Here is a 21,208-nt window from a genome sequence, read left to right as displayed (position 1 = left end):
TTTTCCTGCACAGTTTATCTGGGGTTTTTTCTTACCGTCAGTAACCGACTGTTACTGACCACTCCTACTGGTGTCACCTTGCCACCAGAACCTCGCTGACTGTGAATGCCAACTGCGCAATAGTTGTAGGAGAATCTCGCTGCCACTACTAGGCTCCATCATGGCACCTAGAACCGCTTACTTCTGGGGTAGCTGGTATAGCTGCTACAGCGGTTCTGTGCTGTGGGTTGGTTAGTACCTCCTGACTGCATACTATGGATCAGGACTGCTGGTTAGCAGGCAGAGCGTTGACACAGAGACACTAGGTTCAGCACAGAACAGCTAGGGAATGGGTTAGAATGTAAGCTCTTATCTGTTGGTCACAATATACAGCAGGCAATAGGGGCCAGGCAGAATATTCAAGCAGTGATGTTTATTTGCTCAATGGTCCTTACATGGACCATTACACACTAGTTAGAGGTACTTAGTGATCCAGAAGTACAGATGATATAATACATTACATGTTCAAACAGTTCTTTATATACGGTTCCTGACACATGTTGGTAGGGGGTAAACTAGCCCCCTTTCCTACTTGCCACCACAAAGTCTGAGATATTACATTCAATGATTAGCATCAGGATGTAATATGTTCTCCAAACTTGGCTTTAAATGCAATTTAAACTTAACAACATTTACATCAATCTGTGATTACCTAAATTACTTGCTGTTAGGTTTTCTATCTCTGTAAGACACAGGATGAAAGTTTAATAACCCCTTCCTGTGCAGGCACGCTATAAGAGGTCTTGGTCACTCACAAATTAAGAGGCCTAATTAGAATGGGATTTCCTTTCTTCCTTTCTTACAAAAATACCTTTCATCCAACATATGCCTACTGCATCAGAAACAAATACATTTCTACACAAAAATCAGTACATTTGCAATGATATATATCTGCACACTGCACCACTAATTGAAATAAATTTATATAATAAGTTATTTAAAAGTGATCCAGCCACAAGCTGCAAGTCGACTTCTCCTTATTACGCCAAGATATGCAAGTAGGTGAAGCAGAGACATGCATTTGTACTCTGGACGATACTACTGCACCTATGAAACAGCAACTTGCCAACTTGGAGTCACAAATGGTCTGCTATATACAAAGGTTATCGGACATTGAAGGGCATACACACTATAATAATGTTAGATTTGTGGGCCTTCCTAAAGGGGCAGAAGGGGATCACCCGGAAACCTTCTTGGGGGATTGGCTGATACAACTGTTTAGGAGAGAAGGCTTCACTACATAATTTGCTATTGAAAGAGCACAAAGCATTTCTAATCAGAGACCACCACCATGTACCTTTATTGCAAAAATTCTTCATTTTAAGGGCAGATATGCTATTCTACTTTTTGCTTAGACCAAGGGGTAAATGTATCAAAGTGCGAGTTTGCCAGCGTGTTTAAATCGCGGCAAATCGCGGGTGTTTACCCGCGAGTTTTGAAAAAAAAAACTGGAAATGTATCAAGCTGCGATTTTGACACTCATGTTCAAAATCGCTGGTCATCGCTGACGATTTTGGCCGATGTAAACACTCCCGAGTTTAGCTAACTCTCCTGCGTTTGGCAAACTCTCCTGTGTTGTAACAGTGAGTTGTCAACACATCACTGTTACACTGCCCTGTCATACAGCTGCCGGAGCCCAGGCAGCTGTCAAAATGTAAAAGAATAGATAAAAGTTTTTTTTAAAAAAAGCGTGAGGTCCCCCCACTATTTAGTGCTGCCTAAATGCTGGTCTAGTGCTGGTCCCGTGAAAATCGGGGAAAAATTTTGCGTGGGGTTCCCCCGATTTTCACTTTACCAGCACTAGGCAAACCAGCCAGGGTTGGCGGCACTATAGCAGGGGGACGCGCGGCAGGGGTCCCCCTGCCATAATGACTAACCAACCCTAGACTGTTCAGCGCTGGGCTGGATTCCCTAGGGAGTGGGGTCCGCTGAAAAAAACGAGCAGGCCCCCTATTTTTATTAAATAGATGTGGTTAAAATGAGGGTGGTTAGTGTATTTATTGTGGGGTTTTTATTTTTAATAAATAGATGTGGTTTTTAAGAGGGTGTTGTTGTTTTTTAACTTTTTTCTTTGTGGAACTACAGGTCCCAGCAAGCCAGGGATGTCAGGACATGTTGGCACTTGTGGTTCTCCAAGTGCCAACATGCCCTGGCTGCTGTGGGTATGTTGGTGCTTGTAGTTATACAAGCAACAGCATGGCCACATTTTTTTGGGCAACCTGGCTGACTGGGACTTGTAGTTCCACCAAAAAAATGGCGTCCGTTTTTTTTTTTATACTTTATCGTCGTATTACCCTACTACCCACAGCCCAGGGGTAGTAGGAAGAGCACTAGTGCTATCAGCACTGGGCTGGTTCTTTCTAGGGGGGGGCCCGCTCATTTTTTTCAGCGGACCCCACTCCCTAGGGAATCCAGCCCAGCGCTGAACAGTCTAGGGTTGGTTAGTCATTATGGCAGGGTGAGCCCTGCCAGGCGTCCCCCTGCTATAGTGCCGCCAACTCTGGCTGGTTTGCCTAGTGCTGGTAAAGTGAAAATCGGGGGAACCCCACGCAAAATTTTTCCCCGATTTTCACGGGACCAGCACTAGTCAGGCAGCACTAGGGTTAAGCATAAATAGTGGGGGGACCTCACGCTTTTTTTAAAAAAAACTTTTATCTATTCTTTTACAGCGTGTTGTATCTGGCGTGTTTAGAAGCAAACTCTCCTGAGTTTGCTAACTCACAGCTTCATACATTTGAGAGCTGTATAGCTGCAGTGGCAAACAGTCGGGAGTTTGATCTCTGGCGGTTTTGACAGAAGCAGAACTCTGGCGATTTTGTATGAAAACTCAGCTTCATACATCGAAGAGTTTCAACTCTCCCGAGAAAATCGCTGGAGTTGCAAAATCGCACTTTGATACATTTACCCCCAAATGTCCTCTGCTGTGCTGAAACCAAAGAGTGGCTGTCTTCCCTGATTTTTCTATCGATGTTCAGAATACTTGGGCACAATTCCTACAAGTCAAGAGAAGATTGCGGGATCTTACGCTATGCTTTTACTGGCAAGACTGCGGGAGATAGCGGATTGTATCACCAATTCTTTGACACTCCACAGGCTGCTGTCATCTGACTAGATAGTAATGTTCCTCGTTGATCCTATCCGGGACTATGAAACGTGTATTCTCCTGCATGTGGACATTTCTCCTCTGCTTTCTTATCAGCTGGACATTGGTGATATTGTATGCTCATGTTTAATGTTTGAATATTTGTGATTTTCTCTCACCCTGATTCTCACATGCATGTTACTGTCTGCGACTATCTACTAGTGTATATTGGCTGTTATCTGTTGGCTCACCCTAACGGGGACCTCACAGCACTTCAATAATTTTACAATTTTTCACTGGTTTGCCTATGTGACCAGGGAAGCCGTGATGTCAGGGCCTACTATTCATCTTTCCTCACCTTTTTTAGTTTCAGTCTCATAGTAATATTTTGTAGTTGTATTTTGTTTTCCTTTCACTGACTCTAGCCCCGTGAGAGTCTTTTGGGAATGTGTTCTTTTGGCATGATAGGGATCCAGGTATGCCGTGATTGGGTTGGGTTGGGTTAAGGTGTACAGGGCGGTGGGAGTGGCTTAATAGTTGCTTGTTCCTCTTTTGTATGTTAGTGCATCTATTTTATTTGCATTATTTCTATGTAGCTGTATCGATATGTTTATTTGGTGCTTGTGGACCCTTCTTTTTCTAGGTTAGATAAGAGGGCTGCTTGCTCTGTTCACATTTGATAATCTATTCCACTCACAATGGTACCTGACCGCTCTGTGACCAAAGACCTTTGTATTGTATCATGGAATGTTAGAGGGTTGAATAATTAAAGAAAAGTAGTAAAAAGTAATTATTGATAGAATGCATTCATATCTTTCGTACCATTACTGTAGAAGGAGGCACTTGTGTGTATGAGATTGTCACCATGCAGCATTAATTATTTTTTACTTTTTGGTTTTCTGAGCTTTCCGATTAAAAGTTTCCGGATAAGAGATCATATGCCTGTTTTGATTTGGTGATTCGAATAGAGAAAGGCAGTATAAATAATACACAATAAAGATTTGTGCATGCCTCATAGAAATACAGCAAAGGTCAATTGCAATATTGCAAAAATGTGGGCAGACAGCTCAAAAGCATGTTGTGGTATCATGTGAAACACACTGATCTACATGCCAAGATACTGGCATTTGTAGATGGGAAGTTGGAATATTGGAGCTGTCTGTAACTGGGTGTTTAGGGTGCTCCTTGGTGAATTGGGACTAGATCATTTTTAAAGGGCATGTAACAGATGTTACTTTAACTTCATTTTTATTATATAATGTAATTTAATTTTAACTTCATTTGTATTAGCATTTAATTATATTTTATGTTAAAAATATGACTTTTGCATTTAATATTAACTGTCAAGACCACATTCTCTCTTACATAAATATAGAGACTGGTTCGCCTGACTTTCTGCTAGCCTCATTGCTACTGTTTTAAAGCTGGATGCATTTAAGCTTTGGACAGAAATCTCTATATGAGCCCCAGTGTTAATAAACAAGGGTGCAATTCACTACATTTTTCACTATTCCTTATGTTTGAGAACTGTCAGAATTTGACCCGAAAACTTTTTTCAGTTCGTCTCAGTTTATGATCAAAATGTTATGGTTACAATCAAGAGAAATTTACGAAAGAACAAGGGCGCTGTGGGAATTTGTAATTTAATACACCTATATTTGTGTGAAAGTACTTGATTTTTGAGCATTTTGTATATTATATTTGAATGCTCTGGGCAGATTAGACTTATTGATAACTAAATGCAGGCAAGGCGCACGCTCTCATGCAGTAATGAGTTTTCCTTGTATGGAGGACTCCCAGCAAAATATCTCTTTTCTTTACACATAATTGGAGATGGTAGAACGAAGGACTCAGCCTAAAATTTCCATTCTATGCCATTTGCACCCTTTTGGGGCACTTTATATAGAGACACTCCTTTCCAGGTGCATTTATACCAATGTAATAAAAATTCAATGCTGATACACAAAATAAAAACAGCCAATATGTACTCTCACTCATATGATTCATATAAGGCATAAATGAGGCTAAACCAAGCAGTGTTTTATGAGAAAAACAGGTAGCTTTAAATTAATGAAGGGGTGGTCTTAAATTTGTAGTAGGCTACTATTTCTAGCATATGTATTTTTATAACTGCATCTGCAATCCTGTAAAAGTAACTGCAGAATAAATTCACTGGGGCATTTCCAAAAATGGTAGTGTGAGTATGCTCCTTGTTACACGCAAGGGTTAGAATTAAGCTTGTTTGCACAAAATAAAATCCTCTGTATGAATACAAATTTTGTAATTCATAAATAACCTTTGCTGCATATTTCATTATGGTTTTTCTAGGTTCAATTGTTAAAAATTAATTTAATGATAATCTCAAATTAAAATGTTTCAAACTATAACTCTGCATTTTGTCATAATCTGGACAGATAGTAATATTTTGGAAAATAGAATAGTCCGTAAATAGGCTGGACTTGATACACAGGAAGCATAATAAGGGAGCATAGGCCCGAATTCAGTGAACAGGTTGGCAAGCAAATGTTGGAGGGACATGCAACTGAAAGACAGCAGGAGCAAGATAGAAATGAGTCTAGAGACACAATGTTCTGGCAAACAGGAAGTACAGAGGCAAGGCTTATAAAGGAAACATGAGAGTGAGACCAGAAAGTTAGCAATAAAACAGTCATTAGTACAATTTGACGCAGAAACTAGGAAAGGAGCCGCTCAGCATCCTAAAAAGCTACGTGAGAAGAGGTGCTTGTCCAACACCAAGGAATTTACCTATATCCTGACAGTCCTTCCTGCTGGAACACCTGGATATCCTAGAAGAAGGCTTGTTGGGGTATCTGAATTTGAATTGTTTGGTGAATCAAGGAGATGAAATATTTTCCTGGTTCCCAAGCATTGTCATCTGGAATATATTTGTCAACATCTTCTGAACAACAAATTGTTCTTCACCATGAACAGTTATTGGTGCTAGAGGTTGCAGAATTCACTCTGGAAAAGGATTTTCATAAAATTGCTTTAGCAATAAAGTTTGTAAAAGTTTGTAAACTGGAAGAGTCTTCCTAGTTTCAGGAAGGTTTAATTTCCTAAATCATGAAGACTCTTCCATGCGGGTACACACTAGTCAGGAATAGACAGAACAAGGTCCAGAGTCTATACAAAGGTCGGTAGTGATTCATTTGACAATCCAATTATCAGCACCCAGGCAAAGGTTAGGACAGGCAGCAATCCAGAGAATAGTCATCGTCCAAGCAAAAGGTCAGGGCAGGTGGCAATCCAGAGGGTGAGAACGAATCAGGCTTCAATAATTGTAAATAGGAGACAGGAAAATCTGTCAACAAACAAATTCACAGGGCATCCTATATTGTACCTATAACAGACAGTGAGAAGTGCGGCCGCCTGCACTACAAAGGGGCAGGCAACAAATCCAAATGCTTCTTAGGAGCTAAGCCCCTCAGCTGATTTGGCTGCAGTGTGATCACATAATCGCACTGGAACTACCAGTTTGGCTGCTCAAAAGCATCTATATAGTATTGCAGATTTTGTTCAAGAGCCTGATTAGTTCTTTCAGTTCACTAATTAAATTCAGGGTGAAAGCAAAAGATAAATTACAAAGTGCAGAATAGAAGCTTTTCTAAAATATAAGACTAAACTGTGCCTGTCAATATGAAACCACATTCCACAAATGCCATGTGATATGCATATTTCTTGAGTCATCAATTCATCAGTTTGTTCAGCAATGGGTAAGTGTTGTGAAACTACAAGCCCCAGCATGCTTTGCCAGCTATCAGCTAGTTATCTACTGGCAAAGCATGCTGGGGCTTGTAGTTTCACAACACCTGGAGTGTCACAGGTTAGCCATCACTGGGCTACAATGACTAGGGTGACAGATATTGCTTTTGAGGGAGCCAAATCAACCACTAAATCCATTGAATTTAACCCCAAGATCAAGATTGTGAAAGTTTCAGGGTTTCTTCTTTACCCCAAAAAATCTCGATACTCCAATATCTTTAATACCTTAAAGATTTTTATAGTTACAATCCTTCACAAATCATGCAGGCAACAAAGTGGGTTAGATAACAACGGCTAGCAAGTTACAGTGACACATCACCCTAATTACAGATATCTATACATGCAGTATGTTATCAATATTCAATGATTTTCAAGCATTTAAAATGCTTAACATTCTTTCTCACTTACGCAATCTTTAGGTTAAACAAATACATCAGTGCCATCTTGTGGTATCAAAATATATTGTAACTTCAAACATTCTAAATGGAGCCTGGCAACAGATGATAAGAAAACACGTTGAGGCAATCCCAGATGAGAGGAACATGGTGCTGTATTTTGGGGACAAATTAAACAAGAAGAAACATAGTTTAACTGCCAAAAATAATAAGAGAGAAGTTCCTGTGTCAAATGAATATTTAAATGCCTGGCAAGTTTGGCGTATAAAACTTCAAGTAAGGCAGATGGAGGTACATAAAGTAATAAACTTGCACACAGAAACCATTTTTGTAATACAGATTTTGGTACATTGTTGAAGAATGAATTATTCTTGTATCAACTGATTTTTTTGGTGTCAATTGTGTAAAATAGCCTTAACAGCGAATTTTGAAATAAAAAATGTGATCCATAGGTGTTATAAAAGAATGCAGATGTTCTGGAATATCACTTTCTCTTCTCACATAAGGAAAAGCCCAATGTGTCTTCTGTCATATTATTTATATTGATCAGTACCTTCAGCCTTTTATTTATTTATGGACAGCACGGTGGCTTAGTGGTTAGCACTTGTGCCTCACAGCACTGAGTGCATGAGTTTGATTCCCAACCATGGCCTTATCTGTGTGGTGTTTGTATGTTTTCCCTGTGGGTTTCCTCCCACAATCCAAAAACATACTAGTAGGTTAATTGGCTGCTCTCAAAAATTGTCTCTAGTCTGTCTGTCTGTATGTGTGGATTAGAGTCCTGTGGCTGAAATAATCGTAAACAGATGACAATATTTATGGAAACAGAAGGGTAGTGCATAAAAAAAACTGGACTTGGTGCTCCAGTCAGCATCAAGTATAATAAGAGTAAGACAGAGTAAGAATAAGCTTATTCTGTAAGTTCATTACATGAATCAAGTTCAGTTAATGAATCAATAAATACGTTTTGGAAAGATAGGAAACTGAGTAACAGCAGCAGCAAGCTAGAGTAGTCAGGATACACACTATTCTGGTAAATATGTGCAGAGGCAAGATTTATAAAGGAAGTCAGAGGGTACAGCCAGAGGGAATTAATAACTTTACAATAAGCCAGACATTGGTAAAGCTGGAAAAAGGAACTGGCTAAAGGAGCTATCCAATATCCCTGAAATCTCAGTGAGAAGAACTGCTGCCTGGCATAGCAGTGCGTATGGGTTAGAATCCTGATACATTAAGGGTCATTTATGAACTGCAAAAGCACAGTTAAAATGCTGTTTTGTGACATGACACATCTAAATTTGCAGAAGTTTAACTAGTTTTATGAGAAATTGCATGAATTTGTGGGTCAAGATGGCAGTATCTGTGTAGGTGAAAGAAATTGCCGTGAGAGTGGTTGGGTGAGTCGAGGACTTAATGCTGATTAGTTGCACAAATGTATCTATTTTTACACTGAAGTACACAAATTAAATTTCATTTTACTAGACCGGAATGTTGAAATGACAAGGTGCCATTCTTTGCTTTGGGGGAGGACACACAGCTCTTTCTTCCCCACAGCTTGTCTGCCACCTTTACTGTCCTAGAGATTGGGTCTCATCACTTTATTTTTGAAGGTACACATTATGTACCATCCAGTTGCACACACTGTGCCTGACTCATTAAGGAAAGGAAAGCAAAAAAATTAGTAACTTTGCACCTTGGCAAAATCATGTTGCATTGGAGGGGGATGTAAATTTAAAATGTGATAGCAAATTTATATTTGGGGAAGGGCATTTCCTAGGTAAACTTTAAATTTCAGTGTACAAATAAGCTATCAACTATTTGTGTGCTACATGAAAAAACAGACAGCATTTAACTTATGTGCAAAATAAAAAACTAATTTGCACCCTTTGCATTGTAACATGGTTTTGTCCAGGAGAAAAGGTGCTCATTTTTTTGCATTACTTTCCTTAATGAATAAGGCCCAATGTAACAAAAATGTACAAACATGCAAAAGTGCCACGTGTAGTAAAGATATGTGATGGGATGTGTGGCTATGGAATAAAGCATATTTTACTGTGTATTAGTTTTTAATACTGCCTCCTAACAGCTTTTCTATGACAAGCTATTAACATACACTAGGTGAAATTTATAAATAAATTAAAAGCTGTTTTGTGGGAAATGGGTAGACAGATTTGATGACTAAAAATACTGTGGACTTCAATAGAATATAATGCATGCTCTGCTCCCGGCATATATTGCTTCCTGCTCTTACTTTCCTATAAAATGCACGGTTATTTGTTATGCTGCCAGATTTGCTAAAATAACACCTTTGATTCCTCAGACTAACGGTTTACAGTACATGGATTTGGCTCATATTGACTATTTAAAGTAGGGCCCGTGATGTGTACCACACTGAAAATATTACCTAATATTGTTACTTCTTGATGGATAATGAGAACACTTATGGATGTCTCTTAAACACAAACACATAAGTTTAGTACCTGTTGAATGGATGCATGTAAACATGGCACAATTTGAGCTTGCTGTTTGAGTTGTAGATCATGTTTTAGTTCTAGTATTGCACAGAGAGGACGATCTTAATTGCTTGTTTATTATTATATTACTTATTTATATAATTTAAAAGTGTTAAAATACAGCTTGACGCAACAATTTATTCAGTTTTTCCAAGTCCAGTAACAAAACAAGACAATGAAAGTTACATTTACTTCTTTGCTCTGCAGATTTTGTAGGATGATGATGATGATGCAGAGACTGGTTTAACAGAGGGTGAAGATAAGGAGGAGGAAGAGAAGGAAGAAGAGAAGCTTGGAAAGTTACAATTCTCCTTGGACTATGACTTTCAAAATAACCAGGTATTTTGGGGACCTCCTTTCAACCCAAGGGCAGGCTGGCCTGGGTGGGAGGGGGGCATCTGCCCCCCCGGTCCGGTCCCATAATGGGCTACCTTGGGCTGCATCACTGGGCCACCTGCACTTTTTCCTTTAAAATAGGTCGCTGAGTCGGAAGGGCAAGAAGATGGGGTTAATAGAGATATTGATTAATGTTGCATATGTTTTCGATTCATTATGTATAGACACTACCATGTATCAGCTATGATGTTGACCACATAACTTGCTTTCTTTCCCTTTCATTTAATAACAGATCCAAGTTGGGGTCATACAGGCCACAGAGTTACCTGCATTGGATATGGGAGGTACATCAGATCCCTATGTGAAGATTTTCTTCTTGCCAGATAAGAAGAAGAAGTATGAGACTAAAGTTCATCGGAAGACACTTAACCCCATCTTCAATGAGACATTCACTTTTAAGGTGAAGCAAACCTTTTTAAAGACATTCTTCATTAATAGGTGTAAACTAGAGATGCTCAGGCTCGGTTCCTCGAAACCGAACACATCCGAACTTAGGGGATCCGAGTACAGAGCTTGGTACTTTAGTGCTTTTTCGGATTCCAAAACTAGGCAAAACGTCATCATGACGTCGTCGGATCTCGCGAGTTTTGGAATCTATAAATATCGCCCTCCACGGCGATCTAGTGCCATTTGAGAAAGGGATACAGAAGGGGTAGGATAGAATGTAGAGCAATTGGGCAAGCAAACTTACAGAAGTGAAAGAGGAGGGTGGTAGCAGTGTAAAACTTAGCTCCATTGCTAATTGTCATTGCTGAAATACAAATATACAAGTCCTTGCAGGCTTTTTTCTGAATTTGCACTAAAAGTGTAGGGTGTTATATACACCCAAAGACAAGAGCTCCATTGCTAAATGTGATTGCTGAAATACAAATATACAAGTCCTTGCAGGCTTTTTTCTGAATTTGCACTAAAAAGTGTAGGGTGTTATATACACCCAAAGACAAGCGCTCCGTTGCTCAATTTGTCATTGCTGAAATACAAATATAATGTACTAGTCCTTGCAGGCTTTTTTTCTGAATTTGCACCAAAAAGTGTAGGGTGTTATATACACCCAAAGACAAGAGCTCCATTGCTCAATTTGTCATTGCTGAAAAACAAATATACTAGTCTTTGCAGGCTTTTTTTTCTGAATTTGCACCAAAAAGTGTAGGGGGTTATCCAAATGGATTCACAGCAGTACACAGAAGAGCAGGAGCAGCAAGCAGTTGCTGCCACCAGTCCTGATGATAGTAATCCCTGTACGTCATCTGGTAAAGCCTATGTAAAAGTACATATTCAGGGAAAAAAACATAAAAAAAACACATTTTACCATGGTGAAGAAAAAAAGAACTGTAATCCATGAAAAGTTATCTGCTGAAAAAAAAATGCCAACATGCCATTCCACACACGCAGTGGCAAAGAAAGAATGAGGCCTTCGCCTTTCTCTATGAGTGCGAGATCTAAAATTGTTGCTGAGGCATCTTCTTGTAAGGTCACTTGTGACCAAGCAAGACCAAGTAATTCGGACTCCAAAAGTGGTGCACAAATACTGTTATGTGTAAAAGCTGAGCTGGAAGAAAACAGTATAAGGCTTTAGAGGAAAATGTATGCTCAGATTCAGAAATGACACCAATCCCTGAGGAGAGTCCATTCACGGGTGCTATGTGTAATCGTGACCATTCTGATAGTGTACCCATAAAGAAGGTCCCTTTCATTATTTCTGCTGATGTGGGCCTGAGCAGCCCGAGTGTAGCCGGTGATCGACCAATTGAGGATGCCACTTTGGAATTGGAACAGGATGAAGGGGATTTTTGTGTTGCCAACGAGGGCACTAATGAGGATGTTGATGAGGATGATGTTGTTTGTGTAAGTCCTGCACTGGTGGAGGCAGTTCTGGCACGTGATAAGAAGAAGGCCATTGTCATGCCTGGACATAAGACCAAAAAAGCCACTTCTTATGTGTGGATTTATTTCTACCCAAATCCTGACAACAGTTATCTAGCCATTTGTAGTGTATGTAAAGCCACAGTCAGTCGAGGGAGGGACCTTAACCATCTAGGAACCTCATCCTTGTTACACCATTTGACACGAGCTCATGGCAAGGGGTTGGGAAAATCAGAAAGTTATGGTAAAAAAATAACAACAAGCAGTCCATCATCAACTAGGACCCTTTTCTCATCTACATCCCGACGCCTGCAATCTACACCCACAACACCGTCCTTATCAATATACTCAGTAGCGATCGAAGTTAGTCCTGCATCCAAGTTGCTAATTCTAGATGACTCCTCCACTATCCTGAATTCCTAAGAAGAATTCTTGAGCGTTAGTCCCACTGCTGCTGCTGTTGCTGCTGCTGGGGGTGAATCTTCATCCCAGAAGCAGACCAAGAAGAAGACTACTAGTAGTTTACAACAATTGACTGTTAAACAATCCTTTGCAAGAAGAAGCAAGTATGAAAGCTGTCACCCAGTCGCAAAGCGGATCACAGACACCATGGCGACTATGCTTGTATTAGATCTGCGTTCCATATATACACTATTAATGCAACTGGTTTTAGACAGTTACTTCAGGTCTTGTGTCCCGGTTACCAAATTCCATCACGACACCATTACAGTAGAAAAGCTATTCCTCACCTCTACCAGAAGGTTCGTAGAAATGTTATTATTAGGCTGCAAAATGCCATTCTACCCACTGTACACTTAACCACAGATATGTGGACAAGTGGAACTGGGCAAACTAAAGATTATATGACTGTGACAGCACACTTGGTTGGTGATTCGCCTTCACCAGCAGGAACAGCAGTAGCATGTACCGAAGTACATCACATTTGCCAGAACAGGCTACTCTGTATCACCGGCTTCACTAAGAGGCATACAGCTCACAATGTGTTACAAAAACTAAGGGATGTCATTGCAACATGGCTTATCTCGCTTGGACTCTTCTCAGGATATGTAATTTCTGATAACGCCACCAATATTGTCAGAGCATTACAGCTAGGTGAATTTCATCACATTCCCTGTTTTGCACACAATAAACTTGGTGCGGCAGAGCTTTTTAAAAAATGACAGGGACGTACAGGAAATGCTTTCTGTGGACCGTAAAATATCTGGACATTTCCAGCATTCTGCAACAGCGTGCAGGAGATTGCAGCAGCTGCAAGAGCAATTTTATTTGCCTTGCAACCAACTGAAGGAAGAGGTGGTGACAAGGTGGAATTCCACCCTGTATATGCTTCTGAGGATGGAGGAACAGCGAAAAGCCATCCTCACTTACTCCACAAGCCATGACATTGGAAAAGGAGGGGGGATGTATTTTAGTCAAGCGCAGTGGACAATACTTTCCGTGTTGTGCAAGGTGCTGAAACCATTTGAAGTAGTCTCCTGTGAAGTGAGTTCAGACACTGCGAGCTTGAGTTAAGTGGTTCCCTTAATTAGACTTTTGGAAAAGCAGCTTGAGAAACTGAAGAAGATGATTAAACAAAGCAATTCCGCTAAGTATGTCGGACTTGTAGATCAATTACTTTATTCGCTTCGCCAGGATCCAAGAGTTATCAAAATCTTGACATTGGATCACTACATTTTGGCGACTATGCTTGATTCTCGGTTTAAGACCTATGTCTTCTCTTTGTTTCCAACTGACCCAGATCTGAAGAGATGCAAGGAGCTCCTGGTGAGCAAGATGACCACTCAAGTGTTTTGTGATAGGACAGCGTCTCCTCCTTCAGTTTCTCGGTCAACTGCCTCTAGGAAAAACTTAGCTTTCCCAAGAGACTCAGGGATGATGCAGATGACTCAGCACAACATTTTGACGTCTGGTCTAAAAGAATTGACCAAAAAACGTGACACCTCTACCGTAACTCCACCTGATCCTACTATCAACATCCAAAGGATGGTGGAGGATTATTTTAACGACACCTTAGAAATAGACACATCAGACAGTCCCTTTACATACTGGGAGGAAAAAAGGGAATTTGGAGACCCATGTATCAACTCGCTTTGCACTGCCTAAGCTGCCCACCCTCCAGTATGTACTCGGAAAGAGTTTTTAGTACAGCCGGAAACCTTATCAGTGATTGGCGTAGGAGGCTACTTACTCAAAATGTGGAAAAGATTATGTTCATAAAAATGAACTTCAAGTTCCACAAGAAAGGCCTTTCCCGCCAAATACATCAAAATACTGAGACTTCTGTAATGGTGGATTCCAGCGGTGATGAATTAATAATGTGTGAGGATGATGTACACACTGATGAGGATGAGGCTGAGGATGATGACAACAACATCTTGCCACAGTAGATTTCATTAACTCCACTGTTACTTTAGGTGGCTTAAAGCCATTGTTACCTTGTTTTATGGGGGCCCAAATAAACCAAGCACTTCAGCCACAAGGAGTGGCACTTTTGTGGCTGAAGTGCTTGATTTGTTAAACTGTTCATGTCCTTTTTAAGATCCAACATAAGGGTGGGTCTGAGAGCCCAAGGACAATTCCATCTTGCACCACTTTTCTTTTCTGCCACTGCTGTGTGACAATGTGTCCTAGATGTGGTAGGAACTGCTGTGTGTTTGAGTCATTGCTCTGTTGTTTACCATCTAGCCAGATTGCCGCAGTATTTGTCTAAAAGTGTATGAAAATAATATTGTGACCTGTGAGGTGGTCAAAATTGACTGCAAAGGACTTGCAATTAGTGTTATTGAGGTTAATAATAATGTAGGATCAAAAAAAAAATTATGATTGTGTGATTTTAGCATATTTTAACAATTTTTCAACAAAAATACAGATCCAAAACCAAAACACACGAGGGTGGTTTTGCCAAAACCAAAACACGAAGCTAATCCAGATCCAAAACCAAAACCACTTCACGGGGGTCAGTGAGCATCTCTAGTGTAAACATGCATTTTACTTGTCATTTATGTCCATATGTGCACCTAGTATGGAAATGACTGTCAGGAAATTAATTTCCAAGCAAATATATTATTGCATATTGTTTAATTGTTACTCGTATCTCAAGGAAGTTACATAGACATACATTACATAGTTATGTTTTCAGCATAAGGCAGAGACATGAAACATGAACCAGTCACTGTAGAAATATTAAAACAGTAACCATAATTATCCTTCATCATTCATCAGCGTCCTTCCTCTGCTTCTAGAATAGGCTATTGCTTTCGAGGTGCACAATCACTCTTGTAGTTCTCTGTCAGTTTTGAGTAATTGTGTGTTTTCCTGTAATGTCATGCCCACTGATTGAAATAGATCCAGGACAGTTGTTCCCCATGTTCAGTGCTAGCTGCTGCCACCAAGGAGGCAACGGAGATCACCAAAGGGGCAATACACATGGCAACAGCAATGACAATTGCCAACAATGACAGTTAAACTCACTGGGCCTGATACAGAGCGGAACACAGCAGAAATAACCTTCCTTCTCATGTATTCATGAAAGGAACAAAAACCTTTTTTTGAAAATACACACACAAAATGCTATAATATATGCACGATCAATTAAGAAAATGCCATGCTGCTACAGGAATGAAATTCAGTCAACCAACTAGAGGTGATCATAGATATACCTCATCCCCATCACCATACCTATATCCATTCACACACCACCCAATGCCACTATATGGTTGTAGAGATCTAACTATATCTACACACTACAAACCAATATCACAGGTATACGTATTTGTAACAACAACCGCACTTTGAGCACTTAGTGTAATACTCTAATTAACCAACTAAAAGCGGTTAGCAAGTGCTGGTGATTGCCATCATCATCCGTGTGTATTTGCAACTCTGTATAGCTAGGTAATTGCAGAGCTTTTTGTGTTCATGCGCAGAGAGAAATCACACAATTTATGCAACCGATGGGCATATATTCAGCTCTGCACCAGACTCACTGGGTCCAGGAGCTGAACTGAGATGGTATTCAGTAGATCTTCTAGACAACTAGACTAATATGTTTTTTGTTGTTGTTGTTGTTTATTATCCCATTGAGCTTAAGAATGTACATGGAGCCAACTATTTTAACTGTTTCTGTCCAACAATATACCAGGGTTCACCCTTTTACCCCTGTGTGTTTTACAATAACCTTAGTGCCCAGACTATATAATTCCTCACCCATGCTGCAACACAAACATCTGTCCACATTGCCCCTTCATTACTTCACTCACCTCTAGTTAACACTCATGAACTCTTTCTATTTAAATTCAGTAACTTTAACAGCCTCACCCTGTTGCTAGAAACTAAAAGGACACACCTTACAATCATCTTCCCTACATTTCTTCCTCCCTGCTTCTTTTAGCTGGTGATATATTACCTAATTCAGGTCCCCCTCACTTCTCCCACACACATATATCTGCACGCTAGAGAAATCCAGCAAAGCTCAAACGCATCACCTGTCTCCCCTCTCTTCCAAAGTCCTTTAAATGTGCCCTTTGGAATGCAGGCTCTGTTTGTGACAAACTTACCTCCGTACATGATCTCTTCCTCTCAAACAACCTCAACCTTCTAGCAATGACAGAAACATGTCTCACGCAATTAGGCACTGCCTCATCTGCAGCCCTTTCACATGGTGGTCTCCATTTCACACACACCCCCAGACCAGGCGGCAGACAAGGAGTTAGGGTTGGACTACTTCTCTCCCCACAGTGCACGTTCACAGTTCTCCCAAATGTCCCATCACTCACGTTCACATCTTTTGAAGTACATGCTTTAGGATTTTTAACCCATTCTCTATGCGTGTTGCTGTCATCTATCGCCCCCCTGGACCACACCAACAATTTCTTGAACACATTTCTGCATAGCTCCCTCACTTCTTATCCTCTGACATCCCCACCATCATCATGGGTGATTTCAACATCCCTATTGCTAATCCATGTTCCAATTCTGCTTCCAAACATCCTCACTTCACCTCTCCCAGTGGATTGAATCCGCTACTCATCAGGATGGCCACTGTCTTGGTCTTGTTTTCTCTAGACTATGCTAAGTTTCTGATTACCTTAACACTCATTCCCCCCTCTCGGATCATCACCTTATTAGCTACTCGCTCACCACCAGTTCTTTACCCTCCCAAGTGTCAAACTCTTCTGTTGATGTTCAACAGTTTTCCGCCTCTCTCCAACACCTTCTCTCCACAATTTCTACATTCTCCTCCCCTGATCGGGCAGTACCCCATTTTCACCAAACCCTAGCAACTGCCCTGCATCAAGTGGCTCCAGCGACACTGCATACTCCGCGTAGACTTCGTTACCAACCGTGGCACACTAAAGTAACACAAACTCTCCAAAAACTTTCTCGTAAAGCAGAACGTCACTGACGTAAATCTTGTACCTCTAATGATTTCATCACATATGCTGGTATCTACCACTCCTACAGAAATTCTCTGGACACTGCAAAACAAACATACTTCCAATCTCTCATCTATGTTCAGGCTTCTAACCCCAAACGCCTTTTTAACACATTTAAATCTCTTCTCAAACCTTCCACCCCAAACCCTCTGACTACCATCAGTGCCCAGGATCTTGCCCCCTATTTCAAGGACAAAATAGATAAGATAAGACTTGAAATGGTATCATCTCCCTCGACAAGCAATCAGCTCAATTCCTTTGTAGTACCCTTTGACACTCTCTCTTCATTTGATCCTACAAATGAAGAGGAAGTTTCTACTCTCTTCTCATCTTCCTACTCTACCTCCTGTCCTCTTGATCCCATTCCCTCACAAATTGGTAGGTCCCTGTCTCCTGTGCTTATTCCACCTCTAACTAAAATTTGTAATCTCTCTCTGTCTACTGGTATTTTTCAATCACTATTCAAGCATGCAGTGATTACTCCTATTTTAAAAAACAAAATTCTTACCCAAACTCTCTCTCAAATTACTGCCCCATCTCTCAGCTCCCATGCCCCTCCAAGCTTCTTGAGAGAATAGCCTTCACTTGCCTCACACACTTTCTTACAGCACACAACCTACTGGATTCTCTTCAGTTAGGCTTTCGCTCTCAATACTCCACAGAGACTGTGCTGACCAAGATTGTCAATGATTTAATCCAGAAAAAAGTGAAGGCCATTGCTCTTTTCTAATTCTCCTGGATCTCTGCTGTATTTGACATTGTTGACCACTCTGTCCTCATACAAACGCTACAATCCCTAGGTCTTGAAGGGTCTTAATTTTTCTGGATCCACCTCTGCTCCGCTTCCTTTATCAGTTGGAGTACCACAAGGCTCAGTCCTAGGCACTCTGCTATTTTCTATCTACATCACTTCTCTTGGAAAACTAATACGTTCCTTTGGATTTCAGTATCATCTCTATGCGGATGATACACAATATCCTCTCCTAATCTCTCACCATCTGTGTTGTCTCGCGTTACTGACTGTCTTCCTGCCATTTCATCTTGGATGTCTTCTCGTCAACTCAAACTCAATCTTTCAAAAACTGAATTAATAATATTCCCACCCAAAAACAGAAGCTTCCTGCCTGACATTTCTATTTCTGTTGATAACACGACCATTAATCCCACCCTGCAAGCTCGCTGCCTATGTGTAATCCTTGACTCACAACTATCATTTATTCCCCACATCGACTCTATATCTAAATCATGTTACATGCATCTAAAGAACATTTCCAGAATAACGCACATATCTCACACAATACACTGCAAAAACCTTAATTCATGCACTCATCTTCTCCCGCATCGACTATTGCAATTCCCTCCTTACTGGTCTTCCCAAAATCAGATTTGAACCCATACAATCTATTTTGCACGCAGCGGCTAGATTGATTTTCCTTATACACCGTTCTTCCTCTGCTGAGCCACTTTGTCAGTCTCTACATTGTATTTCAACAAAACCAATATAAAATTCTTCTACTAACATATAAGGCCATCAAAAAAATTGCAATGACATACATCTCCACACTTGTCTCAAAATATCTCCCGATTCTACACCTACGTTCTGCACAAGATCTACGTCTCTCTTCCACTCTCATCACATCCACCCATTCCCAGTTACAGGACTTTTTTCGGGTTGCACCCACTTTGTGGAATTCCCTCCCTCGCACGGTAAGACATTCCTATAGTCTTCAAACCTTCAAGCTTTCTCTGATAACCCACATCTTCAGACAAGCTTATATTATTCGTCAACCATTATCTTAATCTCCCTAGGGTTACCCTATTACCACCCTCTACACAGCTAACACAAGACAACAACCCTCTGACCAACACTGCTGTGTGACTTATCACACAACCCACTGAATACTTTTTACCTTTGCATTCTAGCTGGTCCAATGTGCAATATGATGTAGCGCATGCCCCTGTGTTTCAAACTCCCATTGTCCCATAGATTGTAAGCTTGTGAGCAGGACCCTCTTACCTCTCTGTCTGTATGTATTACTCAGTATTGTCTTATAAATGTTTGTTCCCAATTGTAAAGTGCTACGGAATTTGCTGGCGTTATATAAATAAATGATGATGATGATGATTTGTACAAAGTAGTTTAAGTCCTTACACATGTGACAGCAGGAGAAATGAAATGTGTATGTAAGCATCAGACAGCTCTGTGAAGCAATATAATATTGTATAGCAAAAACATATATATATATATATATATATATATATATATATTAATTTCACTGTTCCCTATAAACTGTCATCCTGTAAATTATTGTGTGTTCATATTTTTATATTTGCATAAACATTTATTTAAATTGCCACAGATTCCATATCAAGAGCTTGGTGGAAAGACCCTATGTATGTCAATATATGACTTTGACCGATTCTCTAAACATGACATCATTGGAGAGGTGAAGGTAGTTATGAACACAGTAGACCTTGGGCAGCCAATTGAAGAGTGGAGGGACTTGCAGAGTGCAGAAAAAGAGGAGGTGAGTAGATAGACCCATTTTTTAGTATTGTACATTGGTAGCAACGTGTGAATTATGAAAAATTGGCTAGGCAATTGATAGTATCTTTGTTTTTGTCTCTTAATTTGTCCTATATGTTTGCTATGTGTACCATTCTTCATTCAGCTCCCCCAGTGATTGTGACGAAACAAACAGAATCAAAAATTTTCAGCATAAAGGCACTTATGATAAATGGCTCCCTATGGTACTGAGCACAAATGCAGACCCGTTTGAACATGGTGGAACCATCTTGAACTTGGTGGAAACAGCTCAAATTGTTTAAACATATTCAGCTTTCTCGAATTTAACTTAATTTCTAAAATTTGAGAAATTCATGGCAAATTTTCAAATATTTTGTACTGATTCGATTAACCAGTTTGAGAAACGATTTGCAGCATGTTTGAGCACCATATTGGTGGGGAAGCCAGTCATTCAGTTCAGTGACAGCATTATTATGATTATTATCTTTAATTAATAGGACGCCACAAAGGGTCCGCAGCGCCATACATGACATATACAAAGAACAGTGACCCATGACACCACATGATACATAAAGAATAAAATATGAAGAACAAAAATATATAAATATACACACACACGTAACATGGTAATGCAAATCAAATTATTCCTGGGATAATGAGTGAAAGTGATGGTAGAAATCAGCGAGAAGTAGGCCAAAGCTTAAGAAAACAGGGTTAGGGAAGCAGGCCAAGAGGTACAGAGGGGGATGGAATAGTAGAAGGAGCACACAGAGCCTACATCCTAAAGGCAAGGGGGAGACACAAATTGGATGGTACTAACTGAGGGAGAGAGCCGGGACAAGGGAGTTAAGAAGAGGACTGTTAGACTTGAATAAAGAAATGAGTCTTAAGGGCACGCTTGGTAGCACAGGATTGTTTGTAGTGCTACATTTAACGTTTATAGTTCAGGTATGTCCTTAGAAGCAGCTGAATAACAAATTTAGCATTTGTATAAAATAATAATCCCGGGAGTGCCATATTTACCTTATTTTGTAAATATTATATATTGCACACATCCAGGGACGGATCTAGAAAAATGCTGTACCCGGGGCGATTTAGGGTAGAGCAGCCGGGCAGCACACTGTCCCTGCCTGTCACGGCTGGACGGACCTGCA

General features: G+C 40.3%; 1 protein-coding gene across 1 annotated transcript in view; it reads left to right on the top strand.

The window, feature by feature from the left end:
* Positions 1 to 21,208, top strand: part of LOC142138733 (synaptotagmin-2-like) — a 124,560-nt gene that overhangs the window by 60,753 nt on the left and 42,599 nt on the right. The window contains exons 4-6 of the mRNA XM_075195612.1: positions 10,029 to 10,151; positions 10,441 to 10,608; positions 19,888 to 20,055. Of these exons, the coding sequence (XP_075051713.1) occupies positions 10,029 to 10,151; positions 10,441 to 10,608; positions 19,888 to 20,055 (459 nt within the window). The remainder of the gene's footprint in view (positions 1 to 10,028; positions 10,152 to 10,440; positions 10,609 to 19,887; positions 20,056 to 21,208) is intronic.

This window comes from Mixophyes fleayi, chromosome 2 (assembly GCF_038048845.1).
Source record: "Mixophyes fleayi isolate aMixFle1 chromosome 2, aMixFle1.hap1, whole genome shotgun sequence".
In the NCBI taxonomy this organism is placed as follows: domain Eukaryota; kingdom Metazoa; phylum Chordata; class Amphibia; order Anura; family Limnodynastidae; genus Mixophyes; species Mixophyes fleayi.
Note: the sequence above shows the minus strand (reverse complement) of the source record. Positions and strands in the feature narration are given on the sequence as shown.